This window comes from Bidens hawaiensis, unplaced genomic scaffold (genome assembly GCF_021521415.1).
Source record: "Bidens hawaiensis isolate Kalapana, Puna unplaced genomic scaffold, B.hawaiensis_p1.1 tig00002866_1, whole genome shotgun sequence".
In the NCBI taxonomy this organism is placed as follows: domain Eukaryota; kingdom Viridiplantae; phylum Streptophyta; class Magnoliopsida; order Asterales; family Asteraceae; genus Bidens; species Bidens hawaiensis.
The window spans coordinates 47,671-68,794 of record NW_027491154.1 but is presented as its reverse complement, the minus strand read 5'-3'; the positions used below and the strand labels follow the sequence as shown (position 1 = coordinate 68,794).

Here is a 21,124-nt window from a genome sequence, read left to right as displayed (position 1 = left end):
TTATACATTTGATAGGTCAAATTAAGGCTTGTTAATCTTTCATGTAAATGATTAGAATACAACATAAAAATGTAGATTGAATAACTTAATTTTATATTTGTATTTGACTTTTGGAAGATGAGATCAAGATGAATATTCTAATCATTATTTTAATATTAAAAGTTGCATAGTTGATGTTTTGACATCAAGTTGCTGTGTTTGAAATTAAAGTTGCGTTTGATAATCAATTTCTCATTATCATATAATTAACTTCATTAATAAATCCCAAATTTTTAATTTTTTAAACCAAGAAATTTAAAAGTCTCAAGCTTGGATCCCTTATCAACCATTAAAAACTTGAAGATAATAATGACAGGTTGACCGTGCCATGACGACATACCATTTGGTTTTCTATAAAGAGAGAATATTATGAAGGATTGTTAATAATTAACATTTGAAATGGGTCTGCATATCCAAAGCATCTCCTGAGATTCATGAGATAGACTATGGTCATGAAAATGTTATTTATTACCAAGACATAGTTACCGATCAAAAGATCGGTTCAATCCACACTCATCAAGGATCTAAAGGACTCAACCAAGATGCTGCCATTCTTTATCAGGTTTCTTTCTCATCTCATAAATGATAATTAGCTATATGGAACAACTCGGTAGCAAATTCATGACACACGAATATATGCTAAGGATTTGGCCGTAACAAATACCTGTTGTTGTAGTAGTGTCTATTTTACTTTATACTTCCAATACACCGTCAATATCTTTTCAGTATTACTGATGACATGTTTATATTTTGATTTGATGAAGGATTACGGAATGGACAACGGAGTATTTGCCGGTGTTTTTGATGGTCATGGAAGGAATGGTCAGATAGTGAGTAAATTTGTGAGAAACAAGTTGCCATCATTAATCATCAACCAAAGAAATGCCACCATGGCAAAGGGTAAACCAGTAAATGAACCAGATGAGTTTGAATCCAAAGATTTCCATAGTTGGAAAGAAGCATGTCATAGTGCTTTCAAAGTCATGGACAAGGAGGTTAAGCTTTTGGAACATATAGATTGCTCTTGTAGTGGTACAACGGCAGTTATTGTCATTAAACAGGTACCATAACGCAATCTATGTCTTTTGATGGATCATTAGCTTCTATCGTAAAAGTTAGCACGCGATATGACGAGATTATATAATTTTTTGTTCTATAGGGTGATGATCTGGTTATTGCTAATCTTGGTGATTCAAGAGCAGTGCTTGGAACAATGGCGGAAAATGGAATTAGTCCGGTGCAATTGACCACTGATCTCAAACCAAGTGTACCTGGTAAGTATGGATAAATTAACATAATACTAGATGTAAAATTTTGTCCTGGACCATTGTGTTATGTTGTGTTGTGTTGTGTTGTTATATAAGCTAACGAATGATAAAATTTTGTGCAGCGGAGGGGGATCGAATTAGAAGGTTAAATGGTAGGGTGATGTCATTAAAAGACGAACCACATATAGACCGAGTGTGGTTGCCACATCATGACTCACCGGGCCTTGCTATGTCGCGGGCTTTTGGGGATTTTGTACTTAAAAGCCATGGGATCATAGCAATTCCTGATGTATCATATCATCGGTTGACCCCAAACGATCAATTCATCGTTCTTGCTAGTGACGGGGTAAGTCAAGTACTTATTGTAACACCCCGCAACCGCAGCGGAAACGTAAACGGGGTGCGACAGACTCGTCTGATATCAACCACATTGTTTATAAAGAAAACTGAATACATTAATATACTTCAAATTACATTATCTTGTATTTCATTACCGTCTAGGTGATGCACACATCATACAATACGATACACAATTCTATTTGTTATAATGTATCCTAACATCCTGCACGCAAATCTTACACACATCAAGCACTTAGCACGTAAGCAATCACTTCATCTTAATTGTACCTGAAAAGTATGTGAGAAAATGGGTCAACTACGAATAGTTGGTGAGTTTCACAATTTGAGTAAACCATGATAAATCCATATCAAAATATAATATTATCTGGAGACACTGTTAACCCAGTACTGTACTCATTCCGGGGGCAATGTTAACCCAGAATTACGATGTAATTATGCTGAGCCCACAAGTGAAACCTCTGACTATCACACACAACCCCCGTGGCATATCCCCCGCCCACGGGCCCGTGGCATATCCCCCGCCCACGGAACTGCCCCAAACCGCTATGTCTAACATTACATAGCAAAATAAATAACAACAAAATAGACATGTGCAACTGGCTGGGAAACATCAGCAAATCCATGCCGGACCAGTTGGGTTTGTCAAACCAATAGTACTATCCACACTCTACCGGCTTTCAGTTAATCACTCGTGTTCCGGGGCCTTAGAATGTTAGCAACTCAGACAATTACCATCTTAGTACATTTCCGTACGATTCCCGTACAATAAAATATATATAAATCCACGCAAATCCATGCGTTCAGTATGTACTTAAACATTTCAGTAAAAACATGCTTCCGCCCTGAGAAAATATTCGAAAACAGTTCAGAAAAAGGGGCTTGTGAAACTCACATTAGCACATGCAAGCAGGTAACAACAATCATTATCAGTTAACACGTCCAATCTGTAATATGATCCCTACGATCGTTACTATACACTCATTATTAATATAACTTTAACCAAGTTAACTGGTACATCTGGGGACACTGTTAACCCAGCACTGTACCCGTTCTGGGGGCAATGTTAACCCAGAAACACTTCTCCGGACTCAGATTGTGATGTCGTTTAGAGTTCCATGGTCACAACTACTATTAGTCGTTTTTCTCGTTTTGCGTGTCTAGCACGGTTATCCGTTTTTACGTTTCAAAAAATGAGTTTGGTCACACACGACCCGAAATTAGTGGTTGACTGATAATTTAATTAAGGTTGTGAAATTTGAGCTCGGTTTAGACGCCCCGTTTGGCCGCGGGACCCGTTTTCGTCTTTAGCGTACCGGAAACTGTTAAAATAGGTTAAAATTACCCAAATCATCCGAATTAATTTCGGATGATTCATTTTTACTTGTCTAACTCAGTAATATGAAAATAGTTCATTTTTAGGGTTTATATACACCAGTCAGCTCGTTTAAGCGAGCTTTACCGGTTTACTCGTTTTAAGCTTTAAAAGTTCGTTTTTGCATAAATAATTATCCGTTTATTCTCGGATCTTTAAATTTTGCACAAATGACTTTTTGACAGTGGGGAATTTTATAAAAATATTTCCAGAATTAATTTTTATATTTAAAATTTATTTATCTATTTTTAAACACCATTTAAACACTAAATATGTCGTAAATACCAAACGATCTTAGAAAAATCCCAAATTTCTCCTTGATGTCCCCTGCCATCCACATAGTCCCCTGTAATTTTTCCAGAACTAAAATCTTCTTTTACATGCCCCTTTTACTAAAACCGAGCTAGAAAACCCTAGAACTCGTTTAACTGAAAAGCCTACTTATACTTCTCCAACGGGCCTCAAATTTTGTGTGTGACTTATACATGATATAAAAAGTTTATCTGCAATTTTCCAGAATTTTTCATCATATTTAACTATTTTTCACCATTTTTGGCCAAAACCGAGCATTAAATTCACCAAATATTCATCCTTTATCCAAAATTTACCAAAAATTCACAGAACTCATATTTTCATGTGTTTAACACCTCTGTAAAATTTCATGACCTAACTCTAAAACATCAACAATCTGTCCAAATTTCCCAAAACCGAACATAACCGAATATACCTTTCGTTTTCCGCCACTACAAGCTACAAACTCGTCTTTCCGCCTTATCTACCACTAAATACAGAACCTACATCCAACATACCACAATACCAAGCAAGTTACACTCACGATCAAGCCTCTTACACTATAGTTTCGGTTATGATTCAAAAACAAAGATTTAAACCGTAAAAATTCGTTCTTGGTTCGTTTAACTCCTTTCTTGGACCAAGATCCCTTGTATAACCCGTATACATCACTTGATCATGCAAGAATCGGTTTTCATCTTTGAAACCTCATTTTCTTGCAAACTAACTCAAGAAACGAAGATGAACACGTATATAACACGATTTTTACCTCGGTTTTCTTGCTCAATTTCCGGATTTTTGGATGTTAAAGTGGAAAGGATTGAAGGATGTTGAGAGATTTGATGAGAAAAAAGAAAATAAGAATGGGAATGTGGACTTAAGGTCAAGGGAGGGGTGGGGTGGGACCCACCTCTCCATTTTTAACCACATATTCGGATATCGGAGATCTGGATAATGTTTTGGATAATCTGGTTCAGTTCGTTTTTCGGTTAAAAGTTTAATTCGGCTTAAAACGAGGCTAAAACGGTCGTTTTTGGCCTAAAAAAATGAAATTTATATAAAACCGATTTAAAAACTTTAAAAACCTAAACCATGACATTTATTAACTTAAAACGTCATATCATTAATTATTGCGCATCTTTTTCGGCTTGATCGATCATCTCTTGCTCGGTTTGGTATTAAAGGTTTCGTTTAATGTACCGACGTACCATTAAATCGAAATTCTTTTTCTGTGACGTACTTTACTTATCCCGAAGCATTAATGCTTCGTAACATCACTAAATATCATATATATCGTCTATAATTGAACCCTCGATTCGTTCGGGTTTCAATAACTATCGATCGATTGATCGCGTATTCAATACGATGAATTATATATTCACGTACAATCAATACAGTGAACCATGTATTCTCGTATAATTACTCTGGTAACTCATGTACCCGACATTAAATATGACGTAATTATTATCTACCGGTTAGGGTATACCGGGTTTCGTCGGAATCGTTACACTTATGATCTCATCATGCTACAACTTTTTACCATTTATGATAGTAGATCTATTCAGATTTCAGATTATATTTTATTGTGGAAGAGTGACATGTTAAAAAACTAAAAAACCAAATGAATCTTAATTGTCATAACCTAAACCTCCCCACTTGCTTTATTAAAAAAGTTGGTCATTATTTCAACAACTAATTTTAATCCTTTCAGTTATATGTTATTTATGCAATATTAAAAAAACAAGTCAAAAAACGTTAACGAGCCAAACCAATCAAAAGGTGTCAAGATGAACTGGTTGTTAGATAACGGGTCAAAACATGTCACTTTTTACTACGTGTTACAACAAGTTTGTGAATAAAATATATCGTGTCAAGTTGGAGTGATGGGAAAAATATTTTTTTGTTAACGTCTTTACATATAATCTAAAAGTTAAAGCATAAAATATAATTAGAAAAACATTTTCACCAATAATTTAAATCTTTACAGCAGCCCATATTAATACACCTCTTTAATACACTCATGTCACTAATGAGAGTTGAACCCATGACCTCATAAATGTTTGGCCACCTGGATTAGATTAAAGCAACTTGCCCCATTTGACTAGCAATCGGGTCAAACCGCCCTCTCATGGTTACTAATTCTACAAATTTCAGGTGTGGGATGTGCTTAGCAACAATACAGTAGCATCAATAGTGTGGGGAGCTGAGAGTGAAGAATCAGCAGCAAAAGAAGTCGTTGTAGCTGCAACCGCGGCTTGGAAACAGAAGTTCCCATCATCAAAGAGGGATGACTGCTCGGTCGTCTGTTTATTCTTTCACAAAAACAAGCAAGACTTGTACAGTGCAACTAAACAGTCAGACTTGTAACGCACAAAACTTCTTTGACACACTCGTGACAAGCAAGTACCTACATCTATGTTATTTATTTCTTTCATGTATGATGTGAAAAGAATAGGTTTTTGATATGATATAAAAGTTTCAATGTGATTATATTAATGAAAAGTGAAATAAAACATTGAAAAAATACAGACAACACCAAAGTGATTATTTGCACTAATGTTATAGTTATATGATTAACTAGCTAGGTTTATCTGATTCTTTCTTTTTTTTTCGCGATAAATGAAAGTCATACCAACAGACGAAGAAGTATATCCCCCGTCAATAACAAGATTATGCCCCGTTATGAACCCTGCTTCATCGCTAGCCAAATATACAACAGCATATGCAACATCTTCAACCAATCCACATCTCCCTTTTAACAAACTCGCATTCTCGCCCATTTTCTGTTGCACTTCTTCGGCTGTTATATCCTTTACAAAACCACGATACGATTCGACTAGCATACGTGATAGGACAGCGTGAGGTAACACACAATTTACACGGATCCCATATGTGCCTAACTCGCATGAAGAGCTTCTTGTTAATCCTAGAATGGCCTCTTTGGTTAATGTATACGTGTGTGATCCAAGGCCGCCCATGATGGCGGCTGTGCTTGACGAGTTTATGATTGCACCACCTTTGCCGCGTGAGATCATAGCGCGTGCAGCGTGTTTTGTCCCGTGTAAAACTCCATTCATGTTCACTCCAATAACTTTTTGAATCTTTTTCATATCAAGAGTTGTGATGCTTCCTCCTTCAACTATGCACAAGAAAATTTTGGAGATCATTTGGGTGGTATTTAACTATTTATTGAATAACCGGGACCCTACCAATAGCCTGCTATGAGTGAGATTTTACTGACTACATTTGCATGTTAGGTAACTATTTATTGAATGTTAAACAAGCATACAACCATTTTGTCACTTGCATCTAACACTAGAAAATACTTAAATGTTTACCTCCAATTCCTGCATTATTGTACATGATATCGAGTTTGCCTTTCCAAGTAATAGCAAGTTGAACAGCAGCTTCGACATCTGATTCTATCGAGACATCACAATGTATAAATCGACCGTTAATTGAATTTGCAAGACTTGTTCCCAAGTCATCCAGAATATCTGCAATAACAACATGTGCCCCGTTCTCGGCCATTAACTTCGCAGTGGCACCGCCGATCCCTCTTGCACCGCCCGTTACCACCGCAACTTTGTTCATTAACCTTGTAAATATGAAAATTTTGTTTTATCACATAGTTGTATAAAAAAAGTCTTTGATTATCTAAAATGTTTTTGGGAAGAAATATAAAATATATATCATGGTAAAGGTAGTAAATTAATCCAACCTTTTTGTTGTAATGATGTGGGCATCACCATTATTATGGCCATTTTGTTCCATTGCTTTGAGGGTTATAGAAGATCATGGGAGGTATTACATTTATATAAATGAGTAAGGATGGAGATAGGTTCTCTTTGTATGAATTATGAATGTTTATGTTTATGTGCATGCAATTACCATTCTCTTCAACCATTTTCCACCTATCATATTGTTAATCTTTCTTTTCATTCATTAAACATGCATCATGATAGATTATGAAACAGGATCAAATACATTTTATTCTTAACATGAAAATGGTGAGAACCAATTTGTTGTTATGATTAGGTTTATTTTTATAGGTGTTTGCTGCTCTTTTTTGTTCGTATTTGCTAATTTTTGATTATGAGACGTTATAAGTATTTGTTTATTTATATTTTGTTGTTATTATTAGATGTTTTCTTTTGCTGTTATAAGTATTTGTTGGTATATGCTGTTATTATTTTATTCTTGATTTTGATTCTTTTGTTGTAGTTTTTAGGTTCTTTTCTTTGTTATTATAAATCATTGTTTATGTAGATTGGTATTGTAGTTGGTATTGTTTCTTACGTTCGCATTTTTAAATAAATTACGTACTCATGTTAAGATCAAAATGTACATGAACCTTCCCCGATAGATTATAGTATTACTCTTTTATTATAGTTTTTATTTACATATTCAGTGACATAAAAAGAAATCTTTTAAACAACACATGACCCGGGAGGGCATTGTAATCCGGAAGCGGGAAAAAAAAGATAAAAGAGAAATAACTACTCTTCAAGGAAAACTCTACCAATATGTTATAGAGTGAAAACTTTGAAATTAAATACCAGAGTTAAGAAATCACATGTAGCAACTAATAAACTGTTAGTTGATGGCAACCCGCGCTTTGTTTAATAAATGAATTTCAAGAAAAATCTTCTAATTCAAATTATTAGATAAGAGTGAAAGTTATGTATGTTTTAATCTGTACCGTTTCTACTATTCTTTTCCATTCTCACTAATCATCATCCAAGTACATATGAGTCTAACACTAAGGTTATCCACCCCTCGTCAACTTCTTGATTATAATCATGCATGTTCACTCAGCATACAACCAAAAAAACACTTGTCTACTTATTAGCAGTTTCAAATTATTCGCAGAAAGTAACTTCGAGGAAAAATCACCTCTAGACCAACCTGAAAAACTGATTATATAGCAAACAAACACCTTTTGACCTGTCAAAAGAGTTTCGTGACACTTGGTTCTCGCAAGAGGTGTCAAACTGTCAATTTGATCACTAAAAATAAAATCAAGAATTTGAATTTATTTAGTCTCTAGAACAAATCTTAGTAGAAAAAACAGAACAAAATGAACTTATTTATTAAGAAGACTGTCATATAAATGACTTCAACAACAGATTGGTGAGGCAAATGGCAGTGATTTTACAGAAACATATGTGCCAAACATGGAGATAAACCATAATTTTAATGATGTAAAGATGTTAGACATGGGTTGTCCAATATTTTGCAACCAAAAGAAAATATATAAATATGTATGTTTAGAACACACATAGTGTCCAATTTAGGGATCAAGTGGTCGATTTGATTTATACTAATTGATTTCATATATGAGCGGTTTGAACCTCACCTAGTCACCTGGGACCTCCCCTCTAAGACCACCCGCAGTGGCAAAGTTTTGGAGGCGTTTTGCCTTATAACGCGGGGGGCACACCCCCCCCCCCGGCGTTTTGGGGTATTTTTTTAGGCGTTTTCTACATAACGCAAGAAATGGGCTAAAAAATCAAAAAAGATATCCGTTAAATGCCGTTGGATAACGCGAGAAATGGGCTTTATGACTACACTCCATTTTTGTAAAAAAGTCATAACTCTGACTGGGCGCCACATGGCGCATAATGCCTGGAGGTGGAGAGTTATGACTACTCATGGTCTAAGACCACCCGTAATGGGTGCGTTATGTGTAGCGTGAAGGACGAAAACGCGGGGGGTACACCGCCCCCCCCCCCCCCACTGCGTTATGTTGAAGTTAAATTTGCAAGCGTTGTATATACAACGCTGAGAATGGCACAAAATCCAAGGTGACCGTTGCAAAAATGACCGTTGGAAAATTAAAAAAAAATTTTATTTCTTATATATTAAACCATTTCATCCCCAATCAAACCTCATTAAATTTATAAAAATTCTCTTTCAACTCTATAAAAATTCCTTTACACCAAATTCAATATATATGGATCCTCCATCTATATATAAACAGTTTTTCAGGCCCGACCAACAAGCCGAGGACGTGGAGGAGGAACGGGCGGTTACGAGTGCGATTATGCTCGCGACACAGTATATGAGTTCCGTTACGGGTGCGATTAGCTCTCCACCCCCCGTTTCAACAAGAACATATATCGAACGAGATCGTGCCGAAGCCAACAACCGGTTGATGGCGGATTACTTCTGCGACACGCCGAGATACAAGAACCCGAAGACCTTTAGGCGTCGTTTTCGGATGTCTAAAAATTTATTTATGCGCATCACCAATGATTTGGAGCGTGAGTTTGATTACTTTAAGCAAAAGCCTGACGCTCGAGGGACGCTAGGATTCACGGCTATTCAGAAGGTTACGTCAGCCGTGCGCGTGCTCGCCTACGGAAACACGACCGACATCAACGACGAGTATTTAAAGATGGCGAAGACGACGACGACAACGACGAATAGTTTTTTTTATTTTTTCTTGTAATATTTATTTAATAAAATATTATTGTTATTTGATTATTCTTATTAAAAATTTAAAAATAAACAAAAAGTGTAAAAGTGACTGGGCGCCACGTGGCGCATAACCCCTGGATGTGGATAGTTATGACTACAACCTGTTTTTGTACAAAACCATAACTCTGACTGGGCGCCACGTGGCGCATAACCCCTTGATGTGGAGCTTTACGACTACACATGGTCTAAGAAGCAAGTGTCTCTATTAAGTGGGCTAGCCTAAATTGGCAACTGAAAAGAGGCAATAGCCTATATGTTTACTATTATCACCAAAAATCCAACTAATCGATAAATGAGAGAAATTAACAAAAAATTTATGCTTATTTCCTTCTTTTCTAATCCTTCCAAATTGTAAAGATTTGGAAGGAAATGTTTTTTTAACACATCAAAATTTCACTTTTCTCTCCATTTCCTTAACACGGTAATTAATTAATTACATCTTTCCGGTGCCCTCACTTTCTTTTCTCTTCTCATTTCTCTCATCATTATTCTCTTTCATTTATTATGCTCGGGAACTCATAGGTTTTGATTTTTATTAAGTTTTTCTCCTTTTTATACACCCCTCCAAAGTTGGAATCTAGGACAAAAGTAATTTATAAGTTCTAGTTTAGCTTAAGTTTGGATTTTGGTCGAACTTATGAACACGTTCAGATAAAAGTGTTGGGTTGGAAGGTTAATTCCATGTGATTATACAAATTATAAACAAAAAGGACTTTATTTCATAACTTGAACTGATTAATTAATTACTTATGTTATACTAAAATTCTATTTTATATTACAACATTATAGTTGAAAGATAGTTAACTAGTTAAGTATCAAGTTGTATATCTATGTTATAAATTTAAATTTTAATATAAAAAAGTATTTGGGTTAACCGTCTGTCATGTTTATGTCAACCACGAATACATGGCTGTGATAAAGTTTATGTGTCCGACACTCTTTTCGATTTTTGGTTCATATAAGACTTTTAAATGCGTGTTGGTTCTCAATCCGCCAAACACGAATCATTTAAGAGAAGGGTCCCTCATGTATGATTACCTTATGATCTGGTAGTATTATTGGTTAGTAGTCGATTTTCATGTTGGGACATTATTGGATTATAAAGCTTAGGATAATCAATCATGGAATATTGGTGCATTATTTTATCAAATGATTCCATGTGTTTGTGGAGTGTGGACTTTGCCAATTCTTTACTTACACGATATGGGCTTAGGATTGATGAGGGTTTACAAAATAAATGTACAACTTACAAGAATATATGTATCTAATAAATAAGTGTTATTTGTTATAATTCTGTGACTTTTTAGTTAGGGGCCGTTTGGTTCGCAGAATCTTGTTATAGAAATTGAAATGTTTTATAAGAATTGGAATTTGATGGAATTTTCCAACCAAAATTTTAATCGTGTTTGGTTGGTAATTTCTTGAATAGAATTGAAATTAAGCAAAAGTTAGAAAGACATAACTACCCTCAAAATCTTCTTCCTCAAATCATCCTCATCCCCACTAACAACCTTCCTAAACTTTTTTTATTTTGGCTTTTTTTAATTTTCGTTACTGATTCTTAAATAAATTCATTTCATTCTTTAATATCCCGTAAAATTAATTAATTCAACATTACTGAAGAAACACGGATTTGCTCCTCACTAATGGGTCCTGGATCCAATGAGTCAATAGAGTAGGATAAGGTTAACTGTCAATACGATATGAACCCAATTGCCCAAAGTCCAGTGACGTGAACCTGCAAAACAAACACTGTGAACTCGTTACGGGAAGGACAAGAGGGGGGGTCTTCCCGTAACCACCCTCCGGCGTGAGAATCCGTACAGTTCTGATGAGAGTAAAGTACTTAAGTAAACTGAGAGAGTACAGTGGGAGTGAATGGATACCTCATGATGATTGAGAGGGTATTTATAGCCGAAGGGTGTAGGGAAGTGATTGGGCCAACTGTCCCTTTAGAAGATGCCCTCATAACCGTCTGGACGTGTGTCCTCATATGATAGGTTCAGCCTATACGTTGCATGTGCATGTATAACAACCTGGACACGTGCCCTTCAGATATTGGTTAAAAGAGTAATATTTGTCATGTGCATGGTTATAACGGCCTTGCCATGTGTTGTTGGCTGATTGACCGAAGGATCACGTTTTGCCCAAGAAAGCATCTTGGCAGATCTTCTAGAAGGTAACTAGCTATTGACGGCTGGCCCGGGACATTACCTCGTGGTCATTTACGCGAAAGGATGTTCCTTCTTGCGGATGACTTTTGAGGGTGCCAGAATGCTTTCGCATGTTCCATGAGGGTGTTTCTTCCTCAGATGATCTATGCGGATGGTTCATATGTCCCGCGGGTGACTTGTGACATGCTTTTGGATGACCCGCGGTGTTATTTAAGGGTATTTGGGTATTTTTAGTACCTTACCTCTATATTTCCTTTTGATCCTTCATTGTTGCTCATCATGAATGGAGGTTGTTGTTCCATCTTCAATATTATTTTCTGAATCAAATTGAAAAAAGAGGTGAAGGTTGGTCTTCTTCAGAGGTCATTATGAAATTAGTGCAGAAGAAAAAAAAAACATTGGTGAGATCTTAGTTTGGGGAAGAAAGTGTCAGGGTAGTTTTGGTCATTTTCAAACATGCCATAGGAATGTTTTGAATTCCATAGCTATCATGAAGGAATCTCAATTCCTAAGGTTGATGGAATTTTAAGGAATTAGTTCCAATTCCTTTTCCTTTTCCTTTTCCTTTTTTAACTAACCAAACATGATTTTCATGGGATTATGTTCCAACTCCAATTCCAATTCCAATTCCAATTCCATTTTCATTTCCATCTCCTACGGATTTCACGAACCAAACGGACTCTTACTTTTTTACTTTCTCTTTATTTATTTGATAAATAAGTTTTTTTTTCTAGTTTTTGATTCTTAATTCATAAATACTTGTTGCTATCATTTTCCTTTTTCATTTTTCTTTCTTTCAACTAATAAACAAGCTTGTTTTTCACTTATATTTTTCAATTTCTAAATCTTTATTACTGACTATTTAATAATTTTGTATTCAACTCATGTAATATTGTGGTTTCTAGTGTAGTTAAAGAATAATAATAATTTATAAACTAAGAGGCGGATTTTTAAAATCGAATATGTAAAATAATAAATATCGCATATCTTATACACTTCAATATAATTTACTCAAAACCTAATCAAGTAACATTTACACCCTAGGCAAATTTCACATCGGTTGTAAACATGACAGATCATTTGTTTATAAGTAATTACCTGCCTCATAAATCAACAATGCGTATTGGGCTTAGACGCTAAGTTGGATGTGGAGCATATAAAAACTCCATAATTAAACATGCTTTGATAGAAGTAGTACTAATATGGGTAACATTCTGGCGCAACAGATGTAACACCCCGACCAAAGGCGGCGGAACATGCCGGGGTGAAACGGATTGCCCAAGAACACAAGACACTATTAAAGTGACAATATTTAATCAACTCATTAATTTCATTTAATCACCAAAGTAACACATATTGTTCATACAAATAAACACCAAAATACGAGAAATAGATATTGTTCATTCTTCTAATAACCTAGCGGTATCAAATAGAATGACGTCTTCGAACTCCAACTCAAGTAATAATCAAACATGTAACAATGCATAAAATAACATTTGTCAACACGTATGTTGGTGAGCAATTTCATAGTTTTGAGTATATATAATATGAGCGAAATCCACAAACGTATATGAGGCTATAAATAAAAGCATCAATCATGGTATATAAAACATATGTAAATGAGGATCCTTACTAATCGGTACAACCGACATACTTGGATAATGAGGCCCTATTCTACAAGCACAAGGCTAAGTAGTTAGGGGAGCCTATGATCGTACTTAATGAGGCTCAACAACAACAACATAAAAATAAACACTCGCGCACGTAAGGTGTGACATCTGCCCCGATCCGACCCGACCCAGGTACCCGTTTCTCTGACCCGATCTCTTTCTTTTATGATTTAATATTTATTTATACTTATATTTTACTTTTAATAATATATAATTTTCCTTCCCGCCTCTTTCTCTCTCTTTCTTTTCGCCGTCCCGCCCTTACGCCTTGTTTCCCTCTAACTCTTTGCTTGTCCTTTGTTCCTTCCCGCCTAAGGTTGTCTGCGCAGCTCCACGCGCCAGACTCCTTACAAGGAAGCCTGCGTGAAGACCACCTGTTACAGCGATACGCGGGACGAACTCTTCTCGCAGCACGCTAAGAATTGTAATTCTTCTCGCAGCGCGCTAAGAACGGTAGTTCTTCCCGCGACGCGCTAAGGATTTGTAGTTCTTCTCGCAGCGCGCTAAGAATCGTAGTTCATCCCTCGACGCGCGAAGAATTATAGTTCTTCCCGCGGCGCGCTAGGAATTTTAGTTCCTCCCGCGGCGCGCTAAGAAATGTGATTCTTCCCGCGGCGCGCTTAGAAATGTAGTTCTTTCCGCGACGCGTTAAGGTTGTTTCTGTCTGCCTTCGCGCTCGCGCTCTCTTGACCTTCTGTGTCTGCCTTCGCGCCTTAGCCTTCTCGCGCTAAACCCTTTGAGTTTTCTTCTGTTTAAATCTAGCCGTTTGCTTTTGTGTTGTCTTATCTTTTGAGCTGTTGACCTAATCTGCTTTATGTCTGAAAAGCCACTTTTGGCGCAGCATGCGCACCAACCCCATTGGTTGGCAGAAAAAGTGACTGACATTATCTTTTGAGATCTGCTTTTGCCATGCTTGACCAGTACCTTTAACTGACCTGACCTGCCCATGCCTTTTTACTGTTCCCTGTCAGCTTTATCTTGCCCCCTGCAGCTGCCATATCTTTTGATATCTTTTGCTTTTGGAATCTTTTGCTTTTTGAGATCTTTTCCCCTTTTTCTAGGGATTGTGTTCCCTAGGGTTTCTCTATAAATAATAGTATTATTTTTCCTAACACTACACACACAAAACACTTAATCTCTCCTGTTCTCCTTGCTCTCTCTGCCGCCTCCCTCTCTGCCTCGTCTACCTCCCTGTTCTGTCCTGCTTTTCCGGTAATATATATATATAATAATTTAATTATGCTAACTTATATCAAGACTTAAAACCAATCATTAAAACAATAATCTTATTTATAGGTTAACTTGTGCTTGTTTAAAGTTGGTTCTTGCTTTATCTTGCACCGCATCGTTTATCAAGTGAGTAATCTCGTACCTAATCCCTTTTTGCTTTTAATGTTTTGGGATGTTCATGTGTTCATACAAACTTAGAGTCTTAAACTTGTTTATGAGCTTTAGTCGCGCAGTATCCCATGTGTTGAGGACGTTTACTTGGCTGTTTATTTGTATGTGTGTATCATTAACCGCTTTGTTCGGCCTATTCCGCAGTTTTCATGGATCCATTAGATGAACACGGGAGACCTATCGTTTACGGTTTTCTTTGTTTACACTTGCACAGATGTTTTCTTGTTTTTGTGCTCAATTGGGAGCACGGATTGAACTATGAACTATGAGCTATGATCTATTTAGGCTTGATCACAATCTGATTACACCCTTGTTAAACACCAGACATACACGTGTTGCGCGCAGATTTATTGTTATCTATGTATTGTATTAAACTTGATTTCTCACCAACACGCAAGTGTTTGACGTTTATTTTAACACATGTTCAGGTTTGCAGTAGCTGTTTTGGAGCTTATGGACACGTAGGAAGTTTTCTTTATTTTGGACCTAGATTAAAATGTATCAAGACAAGTTATTGTTGTTCGAATATTTTGCCTTATAATATATTGATTTATGTTGATTTATGTTATTTGTGTTTACCTTGCGCGTGCGCGAATGAATGTATTTATTAAATATTGACACCCAATAGTGTCACGAGTAATGAAACAATATGTGGCGCCCCGATGTATAATCCGCCTTTGGTCGGGGTGTTACAGATTGGTATCAGAGCTCGTTGACTTTAGGATAGGTGGTTAGACGTAACGGCCTAGAATACCTAAGAGTCCCTTCTCGCGCATGAGAGAAATCTCATGTTTGCGCGCTTATTGTTAATTACTCGTTATTTATGAATATGCTCGCGCTTGCGCAGTATATGATTTTATGTTTTATTCCGCGATATTTCGATTTTTGTTAAATTTTGATTTTTATTGATTTTACTTACATACTCGTTTGTTGGATTTGAAAATCCGAAAAGTCATGGTGATACATGAATAGTTGATTTTCAATTTCCATTTACGATTATGTTCTGAGGTTGGAGACTTGAAAAGTCATGGTGATACATGAATTGTCAACCTCCAATACTCATTTTCTTGTATATATTATATTGAAGATTGAAAAGTCATGGTGATACATGAATCGTCAATCTCCAATACTCGTTTACTCGTATATTTTAAATTGGGAATTCGGAAAGTCATGGTGATACATGAACTGTCGATTCTTGATTCGAATTCGTTACCTTTATTAAGTCTGCAATTAGGGTCATTTATTTTACTTTAACTTTTGATAGTATCTAACTCCGTGAAACCAAGCTTTTCGAGGTTATACTTTGCGATAAAACTAAGATATTAACTAAAATTAAAATTTTTATAGAATGCCTCCGCTATCTCGCCGATTTCAGAGAAGAGAAGCCTCGCGCATGCGTAGACAGCAACGTTCCCAGGAAATGGCCGCCGCGATAGCCCAAGCCTTGAGCCAAAACAATACCTCCAGTTATAACATTAAGTCCTTTAACGCGGGTAACCCTCCAAAGTTCACAGGTCTTGAAGGAGCCACCGTGATGCTCCAATGGCTCGAGAAGATTGAAAACACTTTCCTCCACACCCAATGCCCCTCAGACAGACGAACCCTATATGCTTCCAGTGTCCTGGAATCTAGAGCGCTTACATGGTGGAATGGAGTAGCTCATGCGCGTGGCGCAGAAGCTGCTTCTAGCATGCCCTGGGAGGAATTCAAAGAAATTCTGACGCGAGAATTCTGCCCTCCCAACGAAGTTAAGCGCCTGGAAGAAGAATTTTGGAATCTTAAGCAGTACAGTGGCGAAGCGCGCGAGTACGCGACGCGTTTCCATGAACTAAGCCTGCTTGTCCCTCACCTTGTTACCCCTTCACGTCGAGCAATCGAGAAATTCCTTGGGGGTCTCCCCATGGAAATTCAAGATTCTGTATGGGCCAGAAACCCAGTAACCCTCTCTGACGCCATCGAGTTGGCCGCTGTGCTCAGCGACAACCATGTCAGAGCAGGAACCCTGTTCCTGCGGGGAGCTGAGAAAACCAAACCCACCAAGACTGCCCCTGAACCAACAGAAACCAAACCAGAACCCTCAAACCGTAACAACCTCAAGCGCAGGCGCAAGGCCTATGCGCTTACCAACCCACCCATTGCCCAGCAACCTATTTATCAACCTCCAGTTTACGCGCTTAACCCTCTGTCAGCCTACCCAACACCTCCTGTAGTCCACAACTATGCCTTAACCAATCCCGCACTCCCTGCCCCGCCACCTAAGAAACCTTACACAGGAAATCAACCATTTTGCCCAACCTGTAGACTTCACCACCCAACCCAAACCCCGTGTCGACAATGTAACCGATGTGGCCGCGTTGGTCACTCTGCCGAATACTGTAGAGTCCCTCTCGCCAACCCAATTGCGCCAACACCACCAGTCTACCCGCAGAATCCACAACCAACCTACCAAAACCCACGACCCAGATCGTGCTTTAACTGCGGTGATCCCAGTCATTTCCGGAACGCGTGCCCAAGACTACAAGTTCAGATCACACAAGCGAATCCGGTGAACCAGATTTCGAACCAAGTGACGCGTGGACGAGCTTTTAACATAACCGCGCACCAAGCGCAAGCGAATAATGACGTAGTTAATGGTACATTTTTACTTAACGGATTTTATGCTTCTGTACTTTTTGATACTGGCGCCGATCGAAGTTTTATTTCTCGCGCCTTCGAGCAGAAGCTTGCGCGACCGCGCAGCGATTTAAAAGAAGATTTTTCAGTTGAATTGGCTAACGGTGAAACTGTTTTAATTAACTCGGTGATTAAAGATTGCACGCTTAACCTTAACGAAAACGATTTTCTAATCGACCTCATCCCCATGCCTCTTGGGAGCTTTGATGTTATTATTGGTATGGATTGGCTTTCGCATAATCGCGCCGAAGTTATTTGTGCCAAGAAGTTGATTCGCATTCCTCGAGAAAATGGTGATCTTCACATCTACGGCGAAAAACCCTCCAGTGGTCTTAAGCTTATGTCTTGCGCCGAAGCCCAAAGACTCATGCGGAAGAAGTGTGTTGCATTTTTAGCCCATGTGGTCAAACCTGCTGAAGAAAAGAAGCTTCGCGATATCCCCGTCGTGCGTGATTTCCCTGAAGTTTTTCCTGATGATCTTCCTGGTATCCCTCCCGCTCGTGAAGTCGAGTTCCGTATTGATCTTGTCCCTGGTGCTTCCCCCGTAGCTAAATCTCCTTACCGTCTTGCGCCCGCTGAGATGCAAGAATTGGCAAGCCAACTTCAAGAGTTGACAGCTAAAGGATTCATTCGCCCTAGCTCTTCGCCCTGGGGTGCTCCGGTGTTGTTCGTTAAAAAGAAAGATGGATCGTTTCGCATGTGTATTGATTACCGCGAGTTGAACAAACTCACCATTAAAAACCGGTATCCCTTACCGCGTATTGACGACCTCTTTGATCAACTCCAAGGTGCCTCTTGTTTCTCGAAGATTGATCTCCGCTCTGGCTATCACCAGTTGCGCATCCGCGATGAAGATGTTCCGAAGACTGCTTTTCGAACTCGTTATGGCCATTTTGAATTCTTGGTCATGTCCTTCGGTTTAACCAACGCACCCGCCGTTTTCATGGATCTAATGAATCGGGTGTGTAGGCCTTTCTTGGATAAATTCGTGATTGTGTTTATCGATGATGTTCTGGTGTATTCTAAGACCAAGGCCGAGCATGAGCAACATCTCCGGTTGGTGTTGCAAAAGCTTCGAACCGAGCAGCTCTATGCTAAGCTTTCCAAGTGTGAATTTTGGTCTGATGAAGTACAGTTTCTTGGCCATGTTGTGAACAAGATGGGTATTCATGTCGACCCATCCAAAATTGAAGCAATCAAGAACTGGATTACGCCATCCTCTCCTTCTGAGATCCGTTCCTTTCTGGGCTTAGCTGGTTACTACCGGCGATTCATTTCGAACTTCTCAAAGATCGCACTGCCTTTAACAGCTCTAACGCACAAAGGTAAACCGTATATTTGGGGCTCGAAGCAAGAAGAAGCCTTTCTATCGCTCAAGCGTTTGTTGTGTGAAGCTCCTGTTCTTGCGCTACCTGAGGGTAATGATGATTTTGTCGTGTACTGCGATGCCTCCAACCAAGGTCTCGGTTGTGTTCTTATGCAACGAGGCAAGGTTATCGCTTACGCATCAAGGCAACTCAAGGTTCACGAAAAGAATTATACAACACACGATCTCGAACTTGGTGCAGTTGTTTTTGCCTTGAAGATCTGGAGACACTACCTTTATGGTACTAAGTGTATCCTCTACACTGACCATAAAAGCCTTCAGCATATCTTTGATCAAAAGGAACTTAACATGAGGCAACGCCGATGGAACGAACTCATCAGCGATTACGATTGTGAGATCCGGTATCATCCTGGTAAGGCTAATGTGGTAGCCGATGCGCTCAGCCGAAAACCCTGCCAGCTTAACTGTATTTTGCCGCGCACCCAGCTTCACTTCGCGCCGATTCAAAGCAACCTTGAATCGCGTATTCGTGACGCGCAGCGCGCATCCATCAGTAATGGTAACCTTCGCGCCGAGTTAGCGTGTGGCGCGGAAGCGCACTTTGTCCCTAATTTGAGTGGAATTCTCTGCTATCTCAATCGCATCTGGATTCCCTTTGATGAGAATCTTCGCGTTGATATCCTGAGTGAAGCGCATAAATCACGGTATTCTATTCATCCCGGCGCTGATAAGATGTACAAGGATTTGCGCATTACTTATTGGTGGCCCGGTATGAAAAAGGATATTGCTGTGTTCGTAGCTAAATGTCTGACTTGTTCTAAAGTGAAAGCTGAACACCAACGCCCATCTGGTTTGCTCGAACAACCAGAAATTCCTACGTGGAAATGGGAATGTGTAGCGATGGACTTTATTACCAAGTTACCTTTGACAGCTAGCAAACATGATAGTATTTGGGTAATAGTGGATCGTTTGACTAAGTCTGCTCACTTTCTGCCCATTCGTGAAAACTACCGTGTTGAGCAACTCGCGCAGCTTTATGTCAAGGAAATTGTCTGCCGCCATGGTACTCCTTTGAGCATCATATCCGATCGCGATGGCCGTTTTATATCCCGCTTTTGGAAATCTCTCCAATCTGCGCTAGGAACTCGCTTGGACATGAGTACGGCATATCATCCTCAGACTGACGGTCAGTCTGAGCGAACTATTCAAACTCTTGAGGATATGCTCCGATCTTGTGTTCTTGATTTTGGAGGTAATTGGGATTCGCACCTGCCTTTGATCGAGTTCTCTTATAATAACAGCTATCATTCCAGTATCGGTATGGCCCCATTTGAAGCACTTTACGGTCGTAAGTGCCGCTCCCCGATCTGTTGGAGCGAAGTGGGTGAAACTCAAATCACAGGACCCGAACTTGTTCAAGAGACAACCGATAAAATCGCCAAGATCCGTGATCATCTGCTGACTGCCAGAAGCCGACAGAAGAGTTACGCAGATCGTAGGCGGAAGCCTCTCGAATTTCAAGTTGGTGATCTTGTTCTCCTCAAAGTGTCGCCCTGGAAAGGTGTTGTCCGCTTTGGGAAGAAAGGTAAGCTTGCTCCTCGATATGTTGGTCCATTCAAGATTCTCGCGCGTGTAGGAAAAGTTGCCTACAGACTTGACCTGCCGCCCGCGCTCGGTAATGTGCATCCAACGTTCCATGTATCCAATCTCAAGAAGTGCTTAGCTGACGAGAACCTTCACATTCCACTTGATGAAGTTCAAGTTGATGAAACTATGCATTTCGTTGAGAAGCCTGTTGAGATTATGGATCGCGAGGTAAAGCAAACCAAGCGCAGTCGTATCCCTATTGTTAAAGTTCGCTGGGAGTCCAAGCGCGGAGCCGAGTTTACATGGGAAAGGGAAGATCAAATGAAGATCAAGTACCCGCACCTGTTCTCTGCGCCACCTACTTCGAGATAAATTTCGGGACGAAATTTCTTAAAGTAGGGGAGACTGTGACATCTGCCCCGATCCGACCCGACCCAGGTACCCGTTTCTCTGACCCGATCTCTTTCTTTTATGATTTA

At 38.8% G+C, this 21,124-nt stretch overlaps 2 protein-coding genes across 2 annotated transcripts; one reads left to right on the top strand and one right to left on the bottom strand.

Moving 5' to 3' along the window:
* Window positions 1-448: 448 nt before the first annotated feature.
* LOC143621442 (putative protein phosphatase 2C 61) lies at window positions 449-5,821 on the top strand (the record flags this gene model as incomplete). The annotated part of the gene is made up of 5 exons (XM_077092864.1): window positions 449-601; window positions 804-1,100; window positions 1,199-1,313; window positions 1,430-1,653; window positions 5,485-5,821. Coding segments are annotated over 5 exons (1,002 nt in total), but the record flags the coding sequence as incomplete, so codon positions are not given.
* Window positions 5,822-5,888: 67 nt separating this feature from the next.
* Window positions 5,889-7,216, bottom strand: LOC143621444 (short-chain dehydrogenase reductase ATA1-like). The gene is made up of 3 exons (XM_077092865.1): window positions 7,052-7,216; window positions 6,669-6,928; window positions 5,889-6,469 (listed from the first exon to the last, which is right to left on the bottom strand). The coding sequence occupies exons 1-3, from the start codon at window positions 7,102-7,104 to the stop codon at window positions 5,904-5,906; spliced, it is 879 nt and encodes a 292-aa protein (XP_076948980.1). The 5' UTR covers window positions 7,105-7,216; the 3' UTR covers window positions 5,889-5,903.
* Window positions 7,217-21,124: the final 13,908 nt, after the last annotated feature.